Source organism: Mixophyes fleayi, chromosome 6 (genome assembly GCF_038048845.1).
Source record: "Mixophyes fleayi isolate aMixFle1 chromosome 6, aMixFle1.hap1, whole genome shotgun sequence".
NCBI lineage: Eukaryota > Metazoa > Chordata > Amphibia > Anura > Limnodynastidae > Mixophyes > Mixophyes fleayi.
Genome location: NC_134407.1, coordinates 3,489,264 through 3,512,858, shown reverse-complemented (window position 1 = coordinate 3,512,858; position 23,595 = coordinate 3,489,264). Strand labels below are relative to the sequence as shown.

The 23,595-nt window shown below is 42.2% G+C and overlaps 1 protein-coding gene across 3 annotated transcripts in view; it reads left to right on the top strand.

Annotated features, from left to right (window-relative positions):
* Positions 1 to 23,595, top strand: part of ATRNL1 (attractin like 1) — a 489,225-nt gene that overhangs the window by 93,406 nt on the left and 372,224 nt on the right. For all 3 annotated transcript variants that reach the window (XM_075215604.1, XM_075215603.1, XM_075215602.1), the window contains 2 exons: positions 8,654 to 8,837; positions 13,589 to 13,743. In XM_075215604.1, coding sequence (XP_075071705.1) covers positions 8,654 to 8,837; positions 13,589 to 13,743 — 339 coding nt within the window. The remainder of the gene's footprint in view (positions 1 to 8,653; positions 8,838 to 13,588; positions 13,744 to 23,595) is intronic.

Genomic DNA, 23,595 nt, shown 5'->3' with positions numbered 1-23,595 from the left:
TCATGTCCGTGTGCACCTTGTCACCCCTCATTATCTGTGAAAAGATCAAGGTGGTAATTGCTCAGAAGTCTTGTCTGCTGGGATTACAATCATCGCTTGCACTTAAAGGTGAAACGGTGATTTCAGGGGAATTTATTCACGTTTCTTCCAAGAATGTGTCCTAACAACGCTGCTCCAGTCCCTAAATAAACTCCGGGCCGCAGAGAGGTGATGCTGAAATTTTATAGTCTAATTTACCTCCATACTTTTGTTTTTTTAAAGAAATGAATGCATGCTGGGACTGTTAGTTCCACAACGGATGAAGATCTGCTGGTGACCTAAGGCTGACGAATTTATGACCATCTCTCCCAAAACAACCAATAATTGTGATTCACCATTTACTATTGACCTCAGATTGACATTGAGTAAGCTCCAGACATAAATCGCATCATTACTTTGGGGTTTGCAGGGCGGTGAAACAATTGTACGACACTGTATTACTATTAGTGCATCGAGAGCCTGATTGTAGGAGGTAAGGATTTAGACATTTGGGACTGTTCAGTACGGTGGTAGTCAGTATATTGATGCTGACCACCACGACAACACTTATCCCGACATGAAGGGCTCCTTTCCGACGAGGATCGATGGCGACTGCTGTGGGAAGTGACTGCCACCAACCCCACCCGTTCTGTAAATACTGCAATATATAGGATTGATAATCTCACTTTCTAAGGGTCACGTCGATTATTTTACATAACATTTTTTTTTTTTGCAGCTACATTTTATTTTAAGCCGCTATCTGAATGGCGTAGCAGCCATATTGGACTCACATTGACCTCTCACACGTATCCTGAGCAATCCACTAATGTCTCAATTCTTAGTTATTACATTAAAAGAAAATCATTTCAGGGACGCGATGGGCAGAATGAAAATGAAAACTGTAGTACTTTTAGTACCATGATTAAAAGGGGGTACATTATTAAATGGACTCCAGCACTGTATAGCTTTATTTTCACTTTTTAATTTCGAATGTAAATTCTAATGGTTGAATGAATAAAATGGTGTCGTTATTAGAATTTCTCTGGTTTTCTACGATGGTGGCTGCAAGTAAAACAGTCGCCCCTTGTTTTTTCTGTTCCCCATAATCCCTTTGTCTCCTCTCAGCGCTTCCTGTCAGTCTGACTGATGTAGCAGTATACTATCACAGTGCAGGGGCGTGGCCCAGGGACATGTGTGATGTGAGTAGGGTGTGGACACAGAGTTCAAGTGAAGAGGTAACAGACACACCTCGGGGGTAGCTCATAGCGATAACATACAAATGTGTCCAGCATATACAGGACCTGTCTCGTTAAGGCACCCAAGATGAATGAATTGTGCGTTTATTAAAATAACGCACGTAATTTGGGCATACGCAGGAACTGATCTGAAGAAACGTCTCTTGTTGAATACGAGTCTAGTCCTGCTCTAACAGACATGTCCCAGCAGAACGCACAGAGAAAAGATATTCAGTTATCAGCACCTGTTAATAATATAGTCATTAATGACCAATCATTAAATAAACACCCCAAAAAATATTATCCATGCAATACATGTATTAGGATGTTATTAATGTCTGCTGTACATATAATACATTGTTACAGTTGCTCCTGATTACAAACACATGTTCTAGCTGTATACACAGCCGTCATCACTAGTAATCAGCACTTACACCTGACCTGTAGCTGGAGCAAGTGATACAACAGAAAGCCCAAAGTTTGGATCAGACGCTGCTGCGTGCGCTCGAGCTTGGCACGCCCTAACTGTACATTGATTACGAGCATACGCCCCTACCCCTACCTGTCCAGGAAAACGTAGGCTGTAGTAAGGGTCCTTTTCGCCCAAAGATGAATTACATACACTTGTATTCTTTGGTGTATAGTTCGTTCCTGGTCATGCGCGGAGAGATTTAGAGCAAAATTCGGTTCGTATCGGCATTTGCGTTTCTTGATGAATCAGGCCCCACAGTCTTGACTACGCTGGACACAAGTTTTGAGGTTCTGGTCCCTTTCATTAAAAACGGATTAAACAGGTGATTTCAGGCTCACTCTGTGTGTCGGAGACAAACGCATTAAAGCCCCTGATCTGACCGCGTTCCCAGCCGCGGTTATGACATCAGTCAGTGTGAAAGTGATCCCTGCGATCAGCGAAGGGGAAACTCCCTCACATCAGACTATCACTTATGTATTTATATATTTTATTCAGTCTGAGTGCTGAAGGTTAATTGCGGAGAGGGTGATATATACGGGCGAGCGCTCCTCTCCGTAGCTACCAGCGACGCTGGCGCTGCCCTTTCTTGCTGTTCTCCGTCTAATGGCTGCCAGCGGCGTCATAAATCTCCTGAGGGTAGAATTATATGGCGGCTTTTACTAACTTGGATCGTAAAGCTTTTTCTTCTTTCCTCTCCCTGGGTCGGTCGACAGGGAAATGTATTTTGGTTTCAGTTAGTAATACCTCATAAAACTTCTGAGGGTGTCAATGAGAGGCTCAAGGTGACTGCCCACCTCTAATGTCTGATTAACACTTTCTGGCACCAATTTATATAATATCTCAGTATATGAGGGGATAAAGGCCTATTATAATGTGTGTAGGCTATATACTATTATAATTACCTTTTACTGTGATATCTCTCATCGTACAGACAAATGTATTTCAATGTCGTATTGCAGTTACATTTGGTATTTTATTTAATATCCTTTTAATGCACAAATTATATCCATGTAATATATAAAGCTCCTTCTTTATAAGCCTACTCTCTGAGTCTCCCAATACCCTTATAGTTTACAGTATTATCCCATATGTAAAATACGGGAGTGTGGGATATTTTTATCCATAATATATTAATTTGTATATCTTTCTCTTTTAGTACAAACATTTTGACAGTGATTATAAAGTTAACCGGTCATCACAGATAAAACTACAATGGATTTCTATTAAACCCTGAAATAAGGATTTGTCTATAGGTGAATTCTGGTATAAGAGTCGTCAGATCACAATGCTGAGAAATATAGCAATAAATCCAGTATACAGCAAACAAGACCTTCAAAGAGAAAACCAATATAAAACTAGTCTGTATTTCTGTGTTTGAGGATGACCTGTTGTGGAAACATAATGCTGTGTTACCCTGGCCAGCACGGTGACTAATATGCTAATGAGCCTGACTAGTATTCCAATAGCTCCACACCACTGCCCTCCTGTTAGACAGCTAGACTTTCAAAGCCAGTAGCGATCACTGAGGCATAGCAAGGGGCTGGTGTTACAGACAGAGGTATGCCCAGCTTAGCGGTTAGCTTGGGAGCGATAGGCACCCTGCCCTCACCCAGCTTGTGGGGGGAATGGCGGAGGAGGGCATTTGATTGGATTATATATTTGCTTTAATCTTCCATAAGTTACTTGTTCATTTAATAACCATTTCTGCTTTAAGATTTACCCAGATCCATGTCATCAGTTTTGACGCTAAACCTGGGATGCGGTGGGTGACTCAATAAAACATTATTTTGCTATTTTTGGCACCGTGCTCTGCAGAATTTGGGAAGGAATATTTGTGATTACGTTTTTATTGCTTTCCCACAACTATGGTGCAAGGGGCCAGATTTTGGAGATTTACGGCTAGATTGGGAGCAACTGTCTGTTTCCAGTAATCGTATAACTTTCTGCCTCACTCTGTGGAGAGAAGGGCACTTTGTGTCTCGGGCTGGTTGAACTAGAACAGATTTGAAGTAGAATAAATCTCTGGTGTCTGTACAAAGCTCTGCGGAGGAAGAAAGACAAAGCACAACTTGTGATGCCAGTTTTATCCTCTCGCTATTCAAGTGGCAGCGAATCCCCTGTTTGTTGTGCTGAGCCGCACTCTGTAATCCTCTCTCGCTTTGTGTCTCCGCATAACTCTGCACAGCTGACCTGTTTTACAGAGAAATATAAAGTATAGAAAGTTGGGGGAAGCAGGAACGTGGGGTTTAGTTCTGGATGGAGCTGATGACAACTTCTTATGAATTCTGCGCACTCTTCTCTAGTAAAAGTTTTATTTCTCCGAGATTCAAAATAAATGAGGAAATGTGTTTGGATGAAGTCCAGCGGCTTCCTGCCTCCGCTGTGACCGTTTATTACAAGTTACCGCTTATAATTTAATCCTGAAGAGTGACGAGGACCAAAATAGGTTATTAAACTAAAGAGAATTTTTTTAAAAATTATAATTTTTTTTTAAATCAAAATGATGCAGTGAGATCCGAAAAAAAGCAACATGTGGCACAAATGTCATTTTATAGCATCATGTGTCTATTTTTGGTGCAATTTCATGGGTTAGCGCTGCGACTGCTGGGAGTGCAGACGTTTGATGGGCAGAATGGGTCTCTTGCTAAATATGGACCAGGTGCAGGAATGGAATACTTCTCGTGTCTCATTCAAAGGCAAAAAAGAGATTTTGTGTAGTGGGATGTTACCTAAGTAGCGTCAGCAGCTGAAAGCGCAAATTCTCCGTTATTCCCAAGTTAGCCAGCGGTCACTGCGCCACCACGAAACGACCTGAGATGTACCCCAGCTTGGAGGTGCAGTTGGTTCAGCACTGATAGATGTCTATTGTCCATCCAGTGACACAACTCTATCCGTGTAATAAAAACATTAACAAATACAAAAAACGGCACAAGAACTTCAGACATGTCCCCCAACTTCCAGGACTTCTTTAAGACCTTATTGCTGCTCAAACGGGCGGTATTTTGTGAAAAAAAATGTAATCGTTGTAATTTATTAAGGTCGGTGGTCCAGAAGTGGTGGTGACGGGGCCTTGAAGTGTTAGCTCTGGGGGTCAGCCTCATTTTGGCTGCATTATGCTGCAGGTAATATTTCTCCTTCCTGAATGGACGTAGTTGCACATTGTTGAGGTGCATTGTTTGGACTGAGTTTACTATTTATTATTATTTAGCAGGGTAGATAGGACGATCTTTGTGTAGATTAGCTGAGTACACTTCGTGCATTATTTAGGGGAACAAACGACTAAAATATTGAGATGATAATGTTCCTTATAATGATACTGTAAAGAATATTCTTTCCTTTATGCATGTTAATGCAGCGTCCGTTATTAATGTTACTACCGTACCTGTCCGTGTACCTTTCTCTGATTACTTACTGTATTTGGATTCATTGAGCCTCAGAGGAGATGGAACAATTTAGCACATTGGCAAAAGCAGTTTGTTCCGCAGGGAAGGGGGGATTTACAGTGTGCGGACAGATTGAGTTGGGAAGGGGGGATTTACAGTGTGCGGACAGATTGAGTTGGGAAGGGGGCATCCTAGATCATCTCTAAATTCCAGTGTTAATATAACATTTAAATGAAGTAGCTACAATATTGGTTGATATTAGAAGTATAGCTGCCCAGTATTTGTGTGCTAGGTACATGCACTATATCTCCCAACTGACCGATCAATGTGGTATGGTCCCGATCTGAGCTTACAGTGCCAATCTTTTTTATCCCAGTTGGAAGATGATGAGTGTCCCTTCAGCACTGAGGGCAAGGCACACCCAAACGTGACATGTCCACACCCCTGTGCATGGTGATCACGCCCCCTTCTTGGCATGCACACTGTCCCAATTAGGGACATCTAAAAGTTTGCACAAGTCTGCATTTTCTCAGCATGCAAAAATAAATTGCATTTGCCCTCCTTACATCCAGACACGTTTACCCACATATGACCCCAGTGCTGCGAGGCAGAAGTACTAACCACTAAGCCACCATGCATCAACAACTTCTTGCTGACTAAACGGTGCTTTTATTGTTCACAGATAAACAGCACCCTTTCCGTTAGGAGGACAGCAGGCGAACTCTACCTCTTGGTAGGAGACAGTCCTCCTCCCACCTAGTCACCGGCCACTATCTGACATTGGTTGTACTGCAGTGAAAAGGACAGGTTTAAATACCATAAACCCCTCCCTTTGGCCTGATTACTTCAGTAGACCCTAATCTTCACCTGTGTGTGTTAAACCTAGGAGTCTTAGTCTGTAAGAACTTAACTGTGTCTGCAGCCTGTACCTGATGCCTGTGGTCATATAGACAAATATATATATATATATATATATATATCTGTAAAATCTTATATTGGGCTTCTGAGAGAGCGGGGCATAGAACACGTCACTGCAGGGCTGTGCTCCTAATATATTCCCTGTTCCAGTAGACAGAGGTTCTCTCGTTCCCGTTCAGCTCCCTGCACCATTTAATAGTGTAGAAATTCAGTTCATGCTCAGTGTCCTAATCCTGCCCCATACATTATGTATAAATGACTTGGATGCCCCCAGCTTTAACAAGCTAACATTAATTGGAGTTTTAGCTGTAACAATCCTGGAATTTATTGGAATCGGAGGCAATTTCATTATTACGCAGCCCCCCTCCCCCGCGATGGTTGGCAGATTAAGCGCAGGATAGGGGAGGACTCCGTGAGAATCACCCACGTGTGCCCTGATCTGGATATTACTGCCAGAATACTACGGAGAAGATTTACTAAAGCCTCTAAAATGGAATAGTGGAGGTGTTACCAATAGCAACTAATCGCATTCTAGCTATAATTTTCTATAATGTACTAGATAAACGATTCTATACAAGTTTATCAAATGTAACTCTCTGCTTCTATGTGTATTAACCTCATAAGTGTGTGATCTTTCCTGTCTGACCATTGATATGATATATATATTTTATAAGTTAAAGATAAGTGACTATCTGTCCAGCGTCCTGGAGCTCCGGAGATCTGGTGACATGTGCTGTCCATACCGTTATCCTTCCCTGCTTGCTGAAATTACATCTTCTTGTCCCTTATGCAAAGTTATTTGTACGCTATAAAATAACATATTGTCATCAGAAGGAGTTGGGGAGTTAGTGTTGGATTAGGGGCATAAGATTTAGTTTTTCTGAGTAAGATTATTTAAAAGAGATAATGGATGGAGTTACTGCCTTACAGAAGTGCGCACGTCGCTTTCCTCCCCATTAAAGGGCTTGATTTTCCCATCACCTCTGAGCTGATGGAGACGGCTGCTCATATACTGTAAATGGGAGACATTTAGGGCTAGATTTACTAAGCTGCCGGTTTGAAAAAGTGGGGATGTTGCCTATAGCAACCAATCAGATTCTAGCTGTCATTTTGTAGAAGGTACTAAATAAATGACAGCTAGAATCTGATTTGTTGCTATAGGCAACATCCCCACTTTTTCAAACCCGCCGCTTAGTAAATCTAGCCCTTAGTGTCGTACAGGAGGAGTACCGCGTCGGTCTATCAGCACTGCACTCAATGTAAAGAAAATAATGTCACGTGTAATTAAGACAGTCCTGATGTGCCATCACTCTCATGATTAATGTGAGACGTAACTGAGGACAAACCAAGTAGTATATCAAGTAAACTGAGGCAGTGAGTGAGAACCTTGACGTGCGCTTCGTGGACAATGAGGCGCAGTCGCAGCTACGGATCATAAACGAGCCTGTATTTGATCCAGGGCAGCAACATTTGTATTTTGATGCCAGAAAAGTAGCATTATGTTATTTAATTCACCTACAATTTTGCTGCCCCTTAAGTCTTGTTGCCTGATGCTGCCTCAATCTGCCTAAAGACCCCTCAGTGATTGGTTAGATAAGGACATTTTCCGCTTGCTCTTTGTTTTATAAACATTTAGTCACATGGTCAAGGTGCAGTTGGATCAGTGAGCACAATCTCCCAGTAACATGAACTAGGTAGATATTTCGGTGTTTGTGGGTCAACATTAAACATTGTCACCGGTTTCCGTCATCTGTGAGTTTTCCTGTTCCAGGCCTAAGACACAAGCGTCCGTTTCCATCGGTCACATCTCATCAGTATCTCCTTGTGTCCGCTGACCTGGAACCTCCCCTCTATACAGCAGGACAAGAAATTCCGATCATCTTCATACCGCAAAGTAATCACTCATAGGATGCAACATCAGCACTGATTGCTGTGGATTCTGACTATGGTCAGAAGGCAATAAGGCTACAAGTTTAAAATTAATGTATATTATGTCATTCTTTTGTTAAACATCCACCTAGCTCATCTTCAGATGGGATGATCCTACTCACTGAGCCAGTTGTGAAATCCCTGTGTGTAACCAGCATTATTATTATTATTGGTATTATTATTAATATTTATTGGGCGCCACAAAATTTCCGCAGCACCGTACAGAAAACAGACAGTGGACCATACAGGGTAGTACAGTACAGAGCAGTGAATACAGAATACCAGTACTTCTATAGCTCCAAACATAGCTCGCACAGTGGAGTCGGAGGAGAAGAATATGGTAGAGAGACAGGAGGGAAGAGGACCCTGCTCATAAGAGCTTACATTCTAAAGGGAGGGCAAACAGACAGGAGGCACAATTGCAAGAGGAGGGAGTAGCGGGACGAGATGAGAGGAGATCAGGAGAGAAGGTTAGGTGTAAGGGCTGAATGCCTTGAGGAACAGATGAGTTTTAAGTGCTCGTTTGAAGGTGCACAAATTTGTTTTTGTTTATTAAGCTGAATAATATACTTGAAAATATCTGATGTCTTTGTACTTGGCTAATTACTGTATGAGCCTCATACTATCACCTCTTGGTCAATAACTGATTACTGAATGTTGCCGGTTTTCTTTCTGAACATTCCGCTGTTTATTTCCAGGGTCCAACACGTGGCTGGTTCCTGAGACGCGGGGGGCCATAGTGCAAGGAGGGTACGGACACACCAGTGTCTACGACCCCATTACAAAATCTGCATACGTGCACGGGGGATACAAGGCTTTGCCAGGCAATAAGTACGGCCTCGTGGATGATCTGTACCGATATGAAGTCAATACCAAGACCTGGTGAGTATTCCCCGATGTGCACAATACATACAGGACTGGGGTTCATACCAGCATACAACTAGACTAAGAGTAAAAGCAAGAGGTTGCTGGATTAAAATCCTTCTGACGAGAGGGGAATTGACGGTGGTGACCCTTATTCACTTTCCGCCTCTGTCGTTGCTCTGTTGCGTAATATAGAATATGAATGCTGGTTATCCTAGATGTCTTCTGTTATTGAAAATTCCTTCCACAACCACAGCGCCCCCTAGTGAATTAATGAACAATACCATTGCTATCAATTGGAGGGGTTCGCTGGATACAGCCCTTGTTGCCCCCATTGTGTACATGAAACCACAGGAGAGTGGATACATTACATCCTGAATTTTGTAGAGTTCCTGCTTTAAATATTTCGATACATTCCACCGAAGGCTTTAGCTTATAGGTTCCATTACGAGAGGGGAACCTTGTTCAGAAGTAGATACAATTCTGTGGTCTTTAACCTTCCATGCAAGTTTATTTATGCAATCAAACTTCTTGCCCCCCAAATAGAAAATCTGTAGGTTTTCCATGCAGCATCTGCAATCCCATGGTTCTCCAGGGCCCGCAGCCTGGAATTCTGAAAGTAAAGTCCTGCTGGTGACGCCGATTGATACATTGTTTCAGTCAGTCAATTATCAGCATGTACAGGACTTGTCATTCAGCAGTAGAACATCATGGGACTGCAGAAGCCACCAGGGGGGTAGTTTCTCCCGACCCCCAGGAATACTTGCGGTTTTGATAATTGGGAACAAGGGTTTTATGGTAGACAATGCATGTTGCTAATTTTGGGTCAAGGTTAGAACTGTGCAGTTAAACTCATTAAAGATCATTTTATGAAAGTGTAAAATGCGTGTTTCCCGCAGTGCTTGTGCAACCGTGAACGCTGTGTGTTGTGTTCATGCTCCATCCACCGTTCAGGAAATTGCTCGTGTGTACTGACATTGCATTCACTTTAGAGAGCAATGATCTTTATTTTCACATCCATTTAATCTGCAGCGACCACAGCTCAGGTGGAAGGGGCGATGTGATGTTTTCGCTCCGTGCTCGGCCAGCGAGGGGTTAATTATGAAAGCATTGAAACATCTGATATTTGTCTTTGCAAGCAGGTGTTTGAATAGTGTATACAGTGTACAGCAGCTTGTGGAGTAATACTGCATCTATGCTGCTGATCCGACACTGCTCCTAATAGGACGAGCAACGAGCGGAGTGTCCAGAGCTCACACTGACCTTTCCCTTCCCAGCGCCTCTGAGCTGTTTGACGATTAAGCTCCATCTCTGGGAACTTTCTCTCTCAGTGGTTTAATTGGTGCCCGGAGCGGCGCTGACGCCTCCACCTGACCGGGCTGGCTGCGGGGGCTGACGTGTTGGAAATGTTAGGAAATGTATGCGTTTGCGGTGACCGCGCACTTTGCGATTTAAATGCCATTAGCTGGTGGCAACTTGGCAACACGGATGGATAACTTTCTGTTTATTTTCCGTAAACACAAAATCTGATTTTAAAGTTAATAATATTAAGTTACTTCTCCGAGCATTAAAGGTGATGTGTCAAAAAGTAGAACGGATTTCTTATAGCGTTATAATACCCTTTTCCATTTGTTCCTTCTATAATATTTCAGATTATATATATATATTAATCAGACTATGCTGTAAAGTTTAACCAACTGCACACTAATGAATAGCTTCTTCACATTTGTGATATTATATAGTGAACAAGTAAACTGCGTTATTTTGCTGTAAGGATTATTATTAATTCTATATATAGTCCAAGGGAAGGCAGATCCTGTAATCTCTGTATTAGAACTATGGACTGTACATTAGCTGCGTCTACGCTGAGTAATAAGTAATAGCCATCATTGTACCTAAAAGAGCATATGACAGCGATATATTAATGTAATAAGATCAGTATTTGATACATTTCCTCCAGTACTCAGTATAGTTCCCGTACTGGATGTTTATTCATAAAGATCTATGTAATGTATGACCACCACGGGGTAAGGATTAAGCAAATATATTATCCCCGAAAGAGCAGCTCCGGCCTACGGTGCTTTGCCCTTTAATGTGAGAAGTCACCCATTTATTACACTCGCTGTAAGCCATATTGATTCTTCATATTTGTATCTGTCTATGTTGTGACCTTTCCTGCTTTCCCTGTTATCGGAGAGGAGGGGGCTGAGCGTGATCCATTGCGGGAGTCTGGTTCTGTGCGCTGGTTCCTGTGTTGTCCCTTATACTGTACACGGCTATCTACCATTCAATACAATATTCCTCCAGTCTGTCTTATATTATAAATCATCATCAATTCTGCTGCATGCAGTATAGTGACATGAAATGATGGGACGTCCTGATACTACACCGCGTGTTAGTAGCTATAAGGCAGCTGCTGCTCTGATTGTCCTGTCCAGTCACAGCCGCATCACCTCAAACGTTTTCACTTATAAGTTAGAGATCAGGGGGTAAATGTATCAAGCTGAGAGTTTGCCGGCGGGTTTGAAAAGTGGAGATGTTGCCTATAGCAACCAATCAGATTGTAGCTGTCTTTTTGTAGAATGCAGTTAATAAATGATAGCTAGAATCTGATTGGTATTTCAAACCCGCCGGAAAACTCTCAGCTTGATACATTTACCCCCAGGTGTTTGGGCTCCCACATCAACGTTTGTAAACTGTGGCCCCTACCTGACCTGGCACATTACATCATAACCGTGGAGTCATAGTGTGCTATGTATGTGAGTCTGTTCTGTGTATTTACAAGCGTGCTATGTATGTGAGTCTGTTCTGTGTATTTACAAGCGTGCTATGTATGTGAGTCTGTTCTGTGTATTTACAAGCGTGCTATGTATGTGAGTCTGTTCTGTGTATTTACAAGCGTGCTATGTATGTGAGTCTGTTCTGTGTATTTACAAGCGTGCTATGTATGTGAGACTGTTCTGTGTATTTATAAGCATGCGATGTATGTGAGACTGTTCTGTGTATTTACAAGCGTGCTATGTATGTGAGACTGTTCTGTGTATTTACAAGCGTGCTATGTATGTGAGACTGTTCTGTGTATTTACAAGCATGCGATGTATGTGAGACTGTTCTGTGTATTTACAAGCGTGCTATGTATGTGAGACTGTTCTGTGTATTTATAAGCATGCTATGTATGTGAGACTGTTCTGTGTATTTACAAGCGTGCTATGTATGTGAGACTGTTCTGTGTATTTATAAGCATGCGATGTATGTGAGACTGTTCTGTGTGTTTATAAGCGTGCTATGTATGTGAGATTGTTCTGTGTATTTACAAGCTTGCTATGTATGTGAGTCTGTTCTGTGTATTTACAAGCTTGCTATGTATGTGAGACTGTTTTGTGTATTTACAAGCGTGCTATGTATGTGAGTCTGTTCTGTGTGTTTATAAGCATGCGATGTATGTGAGTCTGTTCTGTGTATTTACAAGCGTGCAATGTATGTGGGAATGTTTTGTGTATTTACAAGCGTGCTATGTATGTGAGACTGTTCTGTGTATTTACAAGCGTGCTATGTATGTGAGACTGTTCTGTGTATTTATAAGCATGCGATGTATGTGAGTCTGTTCTGTGTATTTATAAGCATGCGATGTATGTAAGTCTGTTCTGTGTGTTTATAAGCGTGCTATGTATGTGAGTCTGTTCTGTGTGTTTATAAGTGTGCTATGTATGTGAGACTGTTTTGTGTATTTACAAGCGTGCTATGTATGTGAGTCTGTTCTGTGTGTTTATAAGTGTGCTATGTATGTGAGACTGTTTTGTGTATTTACAAGCGTGCTATGTATGTGAGACTGTTCTGTGTATTTATAAGCATGCGATGTATGTGAGACTGTTCTGTGTATTTACAAGCGTGCTATGTATGTGAGACTGTTCTGTGTATTTATAAGCATGCTATGTATGTGAGACTGTTCTGTGTATTTACAAGCGTGCTATGTATGTGAGACTGTTCTGTGTATTTATAAGCATGCGATGTATGTGAGTCTGTTCTGTGTATTTACAAGCGTGCTATGTATGTGAGACTGTTCTGTGTGTTTATAAGCGTGCTATGTATGTGAGTCTGTTCTGTGTGTTTATAAGCGTGCTATGTATGTGAGACTGTTCTGTGTATTTATAAGCATGCGATGTATGTGAGACTGTTCTGTGTGTTTATAAGCATGCGATGTATGTGAGACTGTTCTGTGTGTTTATAAGCATGCTATGTATGTGAGTCTGTTCTGTGTATTTACAAGCGTGCTATGTATGTGAGACTGTTCTGTGTATTTACAAGCGTGCTATGTATGTTAGACTGTTCTGTGTATTTACAAGCGTGCTATGTATGTTAGACTGTTCTGTGTATTTACAAGCATGCGATGTATGTGAGACTGTTCTGTGTATTTACAAGCGTGCTATGTATGTTAGACTGTTCTGTGTATTTACAAGCGTGCTATGTATGTTAGACTGTTCTGTGTATTTACAAGCATGCGATGTATGTGAGACTGTTCTGTGTGTTTATAAGCATGCGATGTATGTGAGTCTGTTCTGTGTATTTACAAGCGTGCTATGTATGTGAGACTGACTGTTCTGTGTGTTTATAAGCATGCGATGTATGTGAGTCTGTTCTGTGTATTTACAAGCGTGCTATGTATGTTAGACTGTTCTGTGTGTTTATAAGCGTGCTATGTATGTTAGACTGTTCTGTGTATTTACAAGCATGCGATGTATGTGAGACTGACTGTTCTCTGTGTATTCCAGGATGATCCTGAAGGAGAGCGGCCTGTCCCGGTACCTGCACTCCGCCGTGCTGATCAGCGGGGCCATGCTGGTATTTGGGGGTAACACTCATAACGACACCTCTCTAAGCAACGGTGCCAAATGCTTTTCTGCCGACTTCCTGGCATATGACATCGGTGAGTACCAGTAATGGGTTCTGCTTATTAATGGCAGGTCCCATCGTCTCCATAATAATGTGCTGTGTGATTTCACCTGTACGGAGATGACTGTTTGTATTTCTTACTTATTACCTGTAAAAAGGGACAATTTACTCCCTCACCGTAGCAACCGAACTGTGTACACTAATGGGCGATTAATCTCCTGAACACGGTACATAGTTATGTAGTTCTGCTAACGATGTTCTGTGTTTCGTTATTGACTCCATTGAGCTGCTTTGTAGAATGTCTGGTGCGTTGGTTATAAAAGGCCACATTAACGAGACCCAGGAGATTATACGCCACTGTGCCTGAGCGCAGTCTGACGGACCGCCGAGTGTCAGTAAATTTACTGACAATAATATAAATACATAGCATCTTACATCTGTGGTTCATGTGACACTAAATATTAACATCCGTGGTTTGGGCTTATTCTCTGTTCCGTGTCCCATTTTATTTGTTGGGTGCAGCTTCAGGGTACAGAAATAACATGTCAGCAGAGAATTCAAGTTACCAGTAAATCATAATAAGAATAATAATAATTAATGACTAGTATGGAAGGTTTGCCACATTGTTACTGGGAAGTATTAATGAGGATTGGGTTGAAAATTTTGCGGTGGGCTGGTATAAGATTTCCTCTTATGTCCACATGCCCACGATTCTGTAATGATCAAAACGCGGTAGTAATTGAATGTTACACGTTACACTTTCCTGACACATTAATTGTTATTAAAACTAATTTTTGTAGCATGTTTTATGCTTTTACCAAGCACACAAAATGGAAATAATCAGAGTGGGTGTTAACCCATCATCACTAACGCCGATGCATGCCGTAAAGGCGCCATTTTTGGGTTGAGTCAGTATTTCTGCCAAACAATTTACTAAGAACTAGCGACACCATTGAAGCACAGAGATTGCAGTGAGTCTGTAGGCTTTATAGGTCTTCTGTGCATAACCTGCGGTGGAATCAATGCAGTTAGCTTTTAATTGGCCACTTCTCGGTGCTATAACAGTTGCAGGCAATGTACCCCAATAATCGGAATAGGATGAAGAAGGAGACGATTGGTTTAGTGTATTTTCATATTGATACATAGTGATCCCGCTCTTTCAGCCCTGTGCTGTAATGATCTTCTGTTTCTTTGCAACTAAAATCATCCTGGTATTTTTTATTTCGGCTTTGGGACTTTATGCTCCTCTACAATTTCATTGTCTCCCTCCTAGAGCTTTCTGCTGTGCTGAGAGGGGGTAATAACTGTATTTAGCGAGCACTCCGTTGCTTTAAAGGGAGGGTTGATTAACTGGGGGCAGCGAGAGAGAACAGGCGCTCGTACCGCTGGAGAGTAGGTCGTAGCAACAAAAATGCAGCAACTAATTCACCACTTTTGCTGTAAATGAAAATATACTTTCTGAAAGGCTCCGTCCTTTTACAAATGCATTTGTATGTTCCCCTGAATGAAACAAATCCATTGCAAATACTTAGATAATGGACAATTTCATTCCATTAACTCCACAGTTGTGTTTGAAAGGCTCAGACCTGTTTTACTGTTCAGATTCGCCCGGTCCTGTGAACTTCGCTCATTTGGCTCCGGGACTTTCATCTACGAGCGGAATACAATGCAGATTGTTTCTGTTATGTTCACTAACAATTCCCTTTCCCTCCGTTGTCTGTGTGAAAGTAGGGACTCATTTTGGCTCATTTGACAGTGGTTTTACATGGGGCAGAATCCTGTGTGTCACAGTCTATGATATATTCATATATTATCATTTTTTTTGTGTTATTGTTTGTATTCCGAAGGAAAAATAGAAAAGCCATCCAGACTAATGACGCCAATGTGGCTGGTATAGAGTTGGCAGCAAACTAATTGATATAGCTTTCATTGTTACCTGAATCAGTATATTCACAAATAACATTCATTTAATACTGTATGTTGTATTCTGTGAAGGGAGAATCAAACCTTTCCGGTGTGTTACTCCTCTTACCCTGAATAACCCTTCCCTTACCTTAATGCATGTCTTCCTTTCCTTTACAGAATCAGGTTTACTTAGATTACATGTTGAAATAATTAGCAAAACATGCAAAAAGTGCTTTGCAGAGAGAATCTTATTTTTATGTACATTTGCTTTTATTGTCAGGAGAGGAAGCTAATTAATTGAAGGCGCTGCCCCTTCCTAGCTCTTTATTGCTTCATCCCAACTAATAACATTGGTACGATCTGGTAACTCCCTATAGACATAACATTGGTACAATCTGGTGGCTCCCTACAGATATAACATTAGTACAATCTGCTGGCTCCCTACAGACATAACATCGGTACGATCTGGTGGTTTCCTACAGACATAACATTGGTACGATCTGGTGGCTCCCTACAGACATAACATTGGTACGATCTGGTGGCCCCCTACAGACATAACATTGGTACGATCTGGTGGCTCCCTACAGACATAACATTGGTATGATCTGGTGGATCCCTACAGACATAACATTGGTACGATCTGGTGGCCCCCTACAGACATAACATTGGTACGATCTGGTGGATCCCTACAGACATAACATTGGTACGATCTGGTGGCCCCCTACAGACATAACATTGGTACGATCTGGTGGCCCCATACAGACATAACATTGGTACGATCTTGTGGATCCCGACAGACATAACATTGGTACGATCTGGTGGCTCCCTACAGACATAACATTGGTACGATCTGGTGGCCCCCTACAGACATAACATTGGTACGATCTGGTGGATCCCTACAGACATAACATTGGTACGATCTGGTGGCCCCCTACAGACATAACATTGGTACGATCTGGTGGCCCCATACAGACATAACATTGGTACGATCTTGTGGATCCCGACAGACATAACATTGGTACGATCTGGTGGCTCCCTACAGACATAACATTGGTATGATCTGGTGGATCCCTACAGACATAACATTGGTACGATATGGTGGCTCCCTACAGACATAACATTTGTACGATCTGGTGGCCCGCTACAGACATAACATTGGTACGATCTTGTGGATCCCGACAGACATAACATTGGTACGATCTGGTGGCCCCCTACAGACATAACATTGGTACGATCTGGTGGATCCCTACAGACATAACATTGGTACGATCTGGTGGATCCCTACAGACTTCACCAATGGATAATAAAGTTACATGTAACCTTTAGTGGATCTCGGACTAGTGGTAGAACCCTTTATACTGGGTGATAACGTTTAAACAGGACAAGAACAGGTCTAATAATTGCTTTTATTATAAATGTTTCAGTATCAGATTTGTTTATAATTACTATTATCATCCTTTGTGTAGTGCCAGCATATTACACAGCACTGAGCACCGGCCGTCTATATATAAATCCAGAACTTATTTACCACCGTACTGGGAACCATTTATTTATATTTAAGCTGTCAACCGTCCTATTGCAATACAGCGGAGGCTTGAAACCTATGTCTGCCAGCACCGGCTGCACCTCATGTACCAGCATGCTCTGCCAATCACCACGCCAGGTGCTCATGTGATCCTTCATCAGCAGATAACAGCAGTCTGACCAGGAGGCCGGTGTGTGAATAGCACTGAAAGTGACCTTCTTACAGGCCGGGGAAGCTGCCAAGCAGCAGGTACCCAGTAATGTTCCAGCAACAGATGTCTCGCTCAGGTGGATGGGAGTGTGCCAGACACATTTACATTCTGACGCCTGTGATTGATGTACAAGGTGAAATAATGAGGAGGTCATAGTGCCACGTTCTTCCACAAGTTGTTCATGTCTGTTACATTACAGATCAGAGAGAGTTTTACAAACATTGCTACTTGTAGAGTAACTAAGGATAATATCACACAGAAGCACAAGACGGCTTCATGTAAGGAGCAATCCGTGTCAAATCCCAAGTATTCCAGTTGCAAGCGGATTGGCTGCTTTGTGCCATTATACATGTCCTAAGCAACTCGCCTGCATGAGCTGCAGCGAATGGTGTCAGTTTTTTCTAGTGAATGGATAGGCTGCACTCTCAGTGATGTCACTGGTTCCTAGTGACTGGATAGGCTGCATTCTCAGTGATGTCACTGGTTCCTAGTGACTGGATAGGCTGCACTCTCAGTGATGTCACTGGTTCCTAGTGACTAGATAGGCTGCACTCTCAGTGATGTCACTGGTTCCTAGTGATTGGATAGGCTGCATTCTCAGTGATGTCACTGGTTCCTAGTGACTGGATAGGCTGCATTCTCACTAATGTCACTGGTTCCTAGTGACTGGATAGGCTGCACTCTTAGTGATGTCTATGGTTCCTAGTGACTGGATAGGCTGCACTCTCAGTGATGTCACTGGTTCCTAGTGACTGGATAGGCTGTATTCTCAGTGATGTCACTGGTTCCTAGTGAATGGATAGGCTGCATTCTCAGTGATGTCACTTGTTCCCTAGTGACTGGATAGGCTCCAATCTCAGTGATGTCACTGGTTCCTAGTGACTGGATAGGCTGCACTCTCAGTGATGTCACTGGTTCCTAGTGACTGGATAGGCTGCACTCTCAGTGATGTCACTGGTTCCTAGTGACTGGATAGGCTGCACTCTCAGTGATGTCACTGGTTCCTAGTGACTGGATAGGCTGCATTCTCAGTGATGTCACTGGCTCCTAGTGACTGGATAGGCTGCAGTCTCTTAATATTGGTTCAGTCTACAAGATGGCTGCCTCCACTGTAGGAAGTCTATAAAGTGCTTTATGAAATAAATTGAAAGGGACAAGAATCTGTCAGGAAAGGATGTGTGGGAGAGTCATAAAATGAATAAGAATGAATGTTATCGTTATATGATATTTCACCTTAGGGATGGGGTACATGGAAGGAGGGAGGGAAAAGAGAACACACATGAATACACAATGTGAAATAATGTCACATTTTTTATATACATCATTTTACATTTATATAAAAGTTGGTCTTTATTTTGGGATCATAACTAAGTGATAAAGAGAGAGAAAAGTAGTTGATAACATTTTCTTTGCATTTGTATATTTAATTTCAAATAGACCCTGAACAGGGGTTTATACATTGATGGAGACACATCTATGTACTAATCTACCATTAGTATTGTGGCTTTGTACCAGGACGTGTATTGTTGTGTGGTTGCGGGAGAGAGCGTTTAGATACATTTTGAACACAAAGAATATAAAGGGGGAGATTGTTATGTGTCTGTACAATGCTTCCTGGCTGCCGCCGATATAATTAATAGTCATTTCCAGCTTACTTCGGTTAAATTAGACATCCTGGTCAGAATTCCCATTCCAGGGATGAAAGGAAGGAAGGAAGAACATTCACAAATTTGCATGTTGCATATTAATTGTCTTGTACTTAAGATCTCTTAATTAATGGGCTGTTGCAACAGTAGCGCTATAGAGCGTTAGGACCAGCTGACGAGGGCCCGTTGTGTGATATAAATGCAGCACCTCGCATGTTTATTTGTTGTACTTTTTATGTGATGTTGTTTTATGTATCACATCATCTTAATACCTATAATGCTTTTTTTATGAATTAGAGTCTGATGGGTACAGTGTTCCCAGATTTGTTGCCCTGGGAGATTAGAAAATTCTCAAAAACGTGTTTATTTTTTGAATTGATGTCTACGTTCACTCCTGTGGGATTGGCCACTTTATGTAGTTTTGTATCTTTCTATTTTTTTGATTTATTTTATATTTCTAGTTTGATAAGTGATAACGTTCCCTCATTGCTACTTTGGATATTTCCCAGAACAATACTTTCCTGTCATTTGTTGTGAATGTAAGTTTGGGAATCTCCAAGAGGACTTAAATATGATATAAGGTGACAAGGTAATTGGTGCTGATTTGGCTATGGCTATAAAGATTTGTGTGCGGTCAGAGATAATGACGCTATGGATATGTGAGTGTTTGAGCCCCTGAGACAGGCCCGGACTGGGACTAAAAATCAGCCCTGGCATTTAAAGTACACAGGCCCACCTCAGTTCCAGCAGGAAATAAACTATGTGCCGCCGAAAAGGGCTTGACCTTATTGTGTTGTGGTTCTGGCCAACATGTGGCATTGATACATACATTATAATAAATCATTACATTTATCATGCCCTCCCAGCCACATCACGCCATTCCCCCAGGCACATTATGACACCCCCAGCCCACTGTACTTATCTACGCTTCTGGTGCTGCTGACATCCATGAGGGTGGGAACTTCCTGTTGAGTGAGCAGGGAAGCTCTTAGTCTCACGAGATTACCAAATCTTGTGATACTTAGAGCTCCTCGACTTGCTTTGCAGTCTGTGTCCTGTCCGGGAAGTGGGAGCAGCTATCGGTTCCCTTCCCCTAACCAGAGGCGGATTAAGGCTCAGGGTGGCCCAGGGTATTTAAGACAACAGGGGCCCTATTATGTAACATGGTTATCATTTTAGACAAATACACAGGCAATACTGTGTGCACTACTGTTGGAAGCACACAGCTCTGCCTTCACAAGCAGTACATTACATACCTCCCAACTGTTCTTGCAGTCGGACTAAATCCTGACTAAGTTAGACAGTCACCCAAATTCAAGACTGCCCCACCAGATTCAGGACAGTTGGCAGACTGTCCTGCTTTCTCCTACCTGTCTTGGTCACTTTCACCACTTGTAGCAGCTGATTTCTTTAGCTCAGTTCCTTCTTGTCTTGATCCTGGAATATTGAATGCCCTATTTTGAAAAAACATGGGTACATGAGATTAAGAAACCTCCAGCCAGCCCTACTGTTAGACCCATAGCACTCATGTTTTATGATTAGGCCTCCCTCCAGTCCCCACAATAATAATATTCACATTTAATTCACATTTAATACACACATGCTATATTAACATGTGGACACACACACACACACACGCTATAATAACATGTGGACACACACACACGCTTTATTGACATGGGGCCACACACACAAACGTTATATTAACATGGGGCCACATAAACACGCTATATGAACATGGGGCCACACACACACGTTATGTCAACATGGGACCAGATGGCCAGTCCAGCCCTGACCTGAGAGAAGGGTATTTGCTCATAGTGAGTAGTCTATTTGTGATAATGAGTTGTGGACCCTGAAATGAAATGTTTTTGTTAAGTCCGTTGATTTGTGATGTCTCAGAGCGTCCATAACGTTATGATCATTCGTAATGCGGTGTGCGCCTTAACAAGAGGTCAGAAGTACAAAGGAAAATTAATTGACACGTGTTTTCTGTTTCACCATCATTGTTTTTGTATATGCAGCCACAGATTTCATTGTGACCTTGACAGAGGGCTCCCTCACCCTTGTGTGGTCTATGTCATTTTCATATGGTTCTTTTATTAATTAGCTTAACAATAAATATATAAATGTCTTTTTCCTGAAGTGTTTGGTTGAAATGCAGCTGGTTATCCCAGCACGGAACACTTTATAGGATACAATCCGCTGTTACTCCTGGCACAGAATTGCTTCCGTCCATCACGCTAACGTAGAAATGTAATTTCATGGTTTAAGGTCAGGGGTTTATTACCTTGGAGTTATTTTAGTTGTAGAGTCTGTTGTCGGGGCTTGACGATGTCTTTCCTTAATGTCATCTATATCACAAGGAGTCGGCCAGCTTATGTTCTGTAAACAAACCAGAGTGCTCACATAATTTGTAAAGGTTTCCATTTTTGACTAGTAAAATTGCCGCGGACTAATAAAAGTTACTAACAAGAAGTATTTGTGCTCTGTGTGACTCTCACAATAAATCATGACAATGAATATTTATGGACTCCAGAAAACGCCGCTCCGCACTGCTTCCCACAAGGCTGAGTGTATCCAAACAAAGCGAGGAGTTCCCTGAATATTCTCGTCCTGCAAATCAAAATCTAATTTTTGCATGTGGGTGCACACAATGTCCCGAATTTGATCTTCTCCTCCCCATTGAATAGTTCAGACTTGGCCATCTTGGGATCCCAAGTGTCAGTGAGCCATTGCCCTGCGACCACTCAAAAATTGTTCCTCATAGATTATATTGCATGTCTGACAATCAGGGCACCCAAAAAGATTTTGAACCGTAACTGAGGTCCTGACCTGCAGTTCGCCCACCTCTAGACCATAATATCCTCAGTATAGGACCATTCTCTTTGAAACATGGTTTTTCCTCTAAGCTGTAATCTGTTACTTACAGTGCAGAACCGCTCTCTATAAAACATTGTTTTTCCCCATAGATAACAATCTTCTAACAACAAAATCAATACACTCCTCATATTCACAATGAGGTCCGCTTCTATAAAAAGCCCTGGCTGTGGTTAGATTAGAAAGGCTCTTAAAGTTTATTACAGATGTAAAATACAGATATAATTAAGAAGTTAAAGAGGCAGTATAAAATATATGTTGCTTAGTAGAGTGACAGCCCTCTAGTTGCTGAGTGATAGCGCCGTACAATCCGTACAGCCGTCCTGTATTTCTGGTTACACAGAGTCCAGGTGCGGACACTCAGTCGTCTGAGGGGTTGGAAACTCCAATGTAAAAACGTTAATTATCGGACAATTGCAGGTATAGCAAGAACATTTGTTGTTGTACTGTTTTTATATGGTTATTTTATATCTGAAGAATAGTGATATTTAAACAGGTTCTGAATATTAGTTCTGACCAATCATGAACTGCTGTGTAGGGTAAAGTCTGTGACGTCAGCTATTAATAACAGATAATAAGGTGTAACACCTTCAGCAGGCAGCCTGATGTATTTTGTGCTGGATAAGTGTGTAGTTATTCATGGTTGGTGTGGTGGGGATGTGGTATTATAGTAGCCATGGTTGGTGTGGGGGGTGTGGTATTATAGTAGCCATGATTGGTGTGGGGGATGTGGTATTATAGTAGTCATGGTTGGTGTCATGTAGATGTGGTATTATAGTAGCCATGGTTGGTGTGGTGGGAATGTGGTATTATAGTAGTCATGGTTGGTGTGGGGGGTGATGTGGTATTATAGTAGCCATGGTTGGTGTGGGGGATGTGGTATTATAGTAGCCATGGTTGGTGTGGGGGGATGTGGTTTTATAGTAACCATGGTTGGTGGGGAAGGGGGTGTGGTATTATAGTAGCCATGGTTGGTGTAGTGGGGATGTGGTATTATAGTAGCCATGGTTGGTGGGGGGTGATGTGGTATTATAGTAGCCATGGTTGGTGTGGAGGATGATGTGGTATTATAGTAGCCATGGTTGGTGTGGGGGGTGTGTGGTATTATAGTAGCCATGGTTGGTGTGGTGGTGATGTGGTATTAAAGTAGCCATGGTTGGTGTGGGGGGGATGTGGTATTATAGTAGCCACGGTTGGTGTGGGGGGGATGTGGTGTTATAGTAGCCATGGTTGGTGGGGGGTGATGTGGCATTATAGTAGCCATGGTTGGTGTGGGGGGTGATGTGGCATTATAGTAGCCATGGTTGGTGTGGGGGGTGATGCGGTATTATAGTAGCCATGGTTGGTGTGGGGGGATGTGGTATTATAGTAGCTATGGTTGGTGTGGGGGATGTGGTATTATAGTAGCCATGGTTGGTGTAATGTAGATGTGGTATTATAGTAGCCATGGTTGGTGTGGGGGATGTGGTATTATAGTAGCCATGGTTGGTGTGGTGGGGATGTGGTATTATAGTAGCCATGGTTGGTGTGGTGGGAATGTGGTATTATAGTAGCCATGGTTGGTGTGGGGGGATGTGGTATTATAGTAGCCATGGTTGGTGTGGGTGGTGATGTGTTATTATAGTAGCCATGGTTGGTGGGGGGGATGTGGTATTATAGTAGCCATAGTTGGTGGGGGGGATGTGGTATTATAGTAGCCATGATTGGTGGGGGGATGTG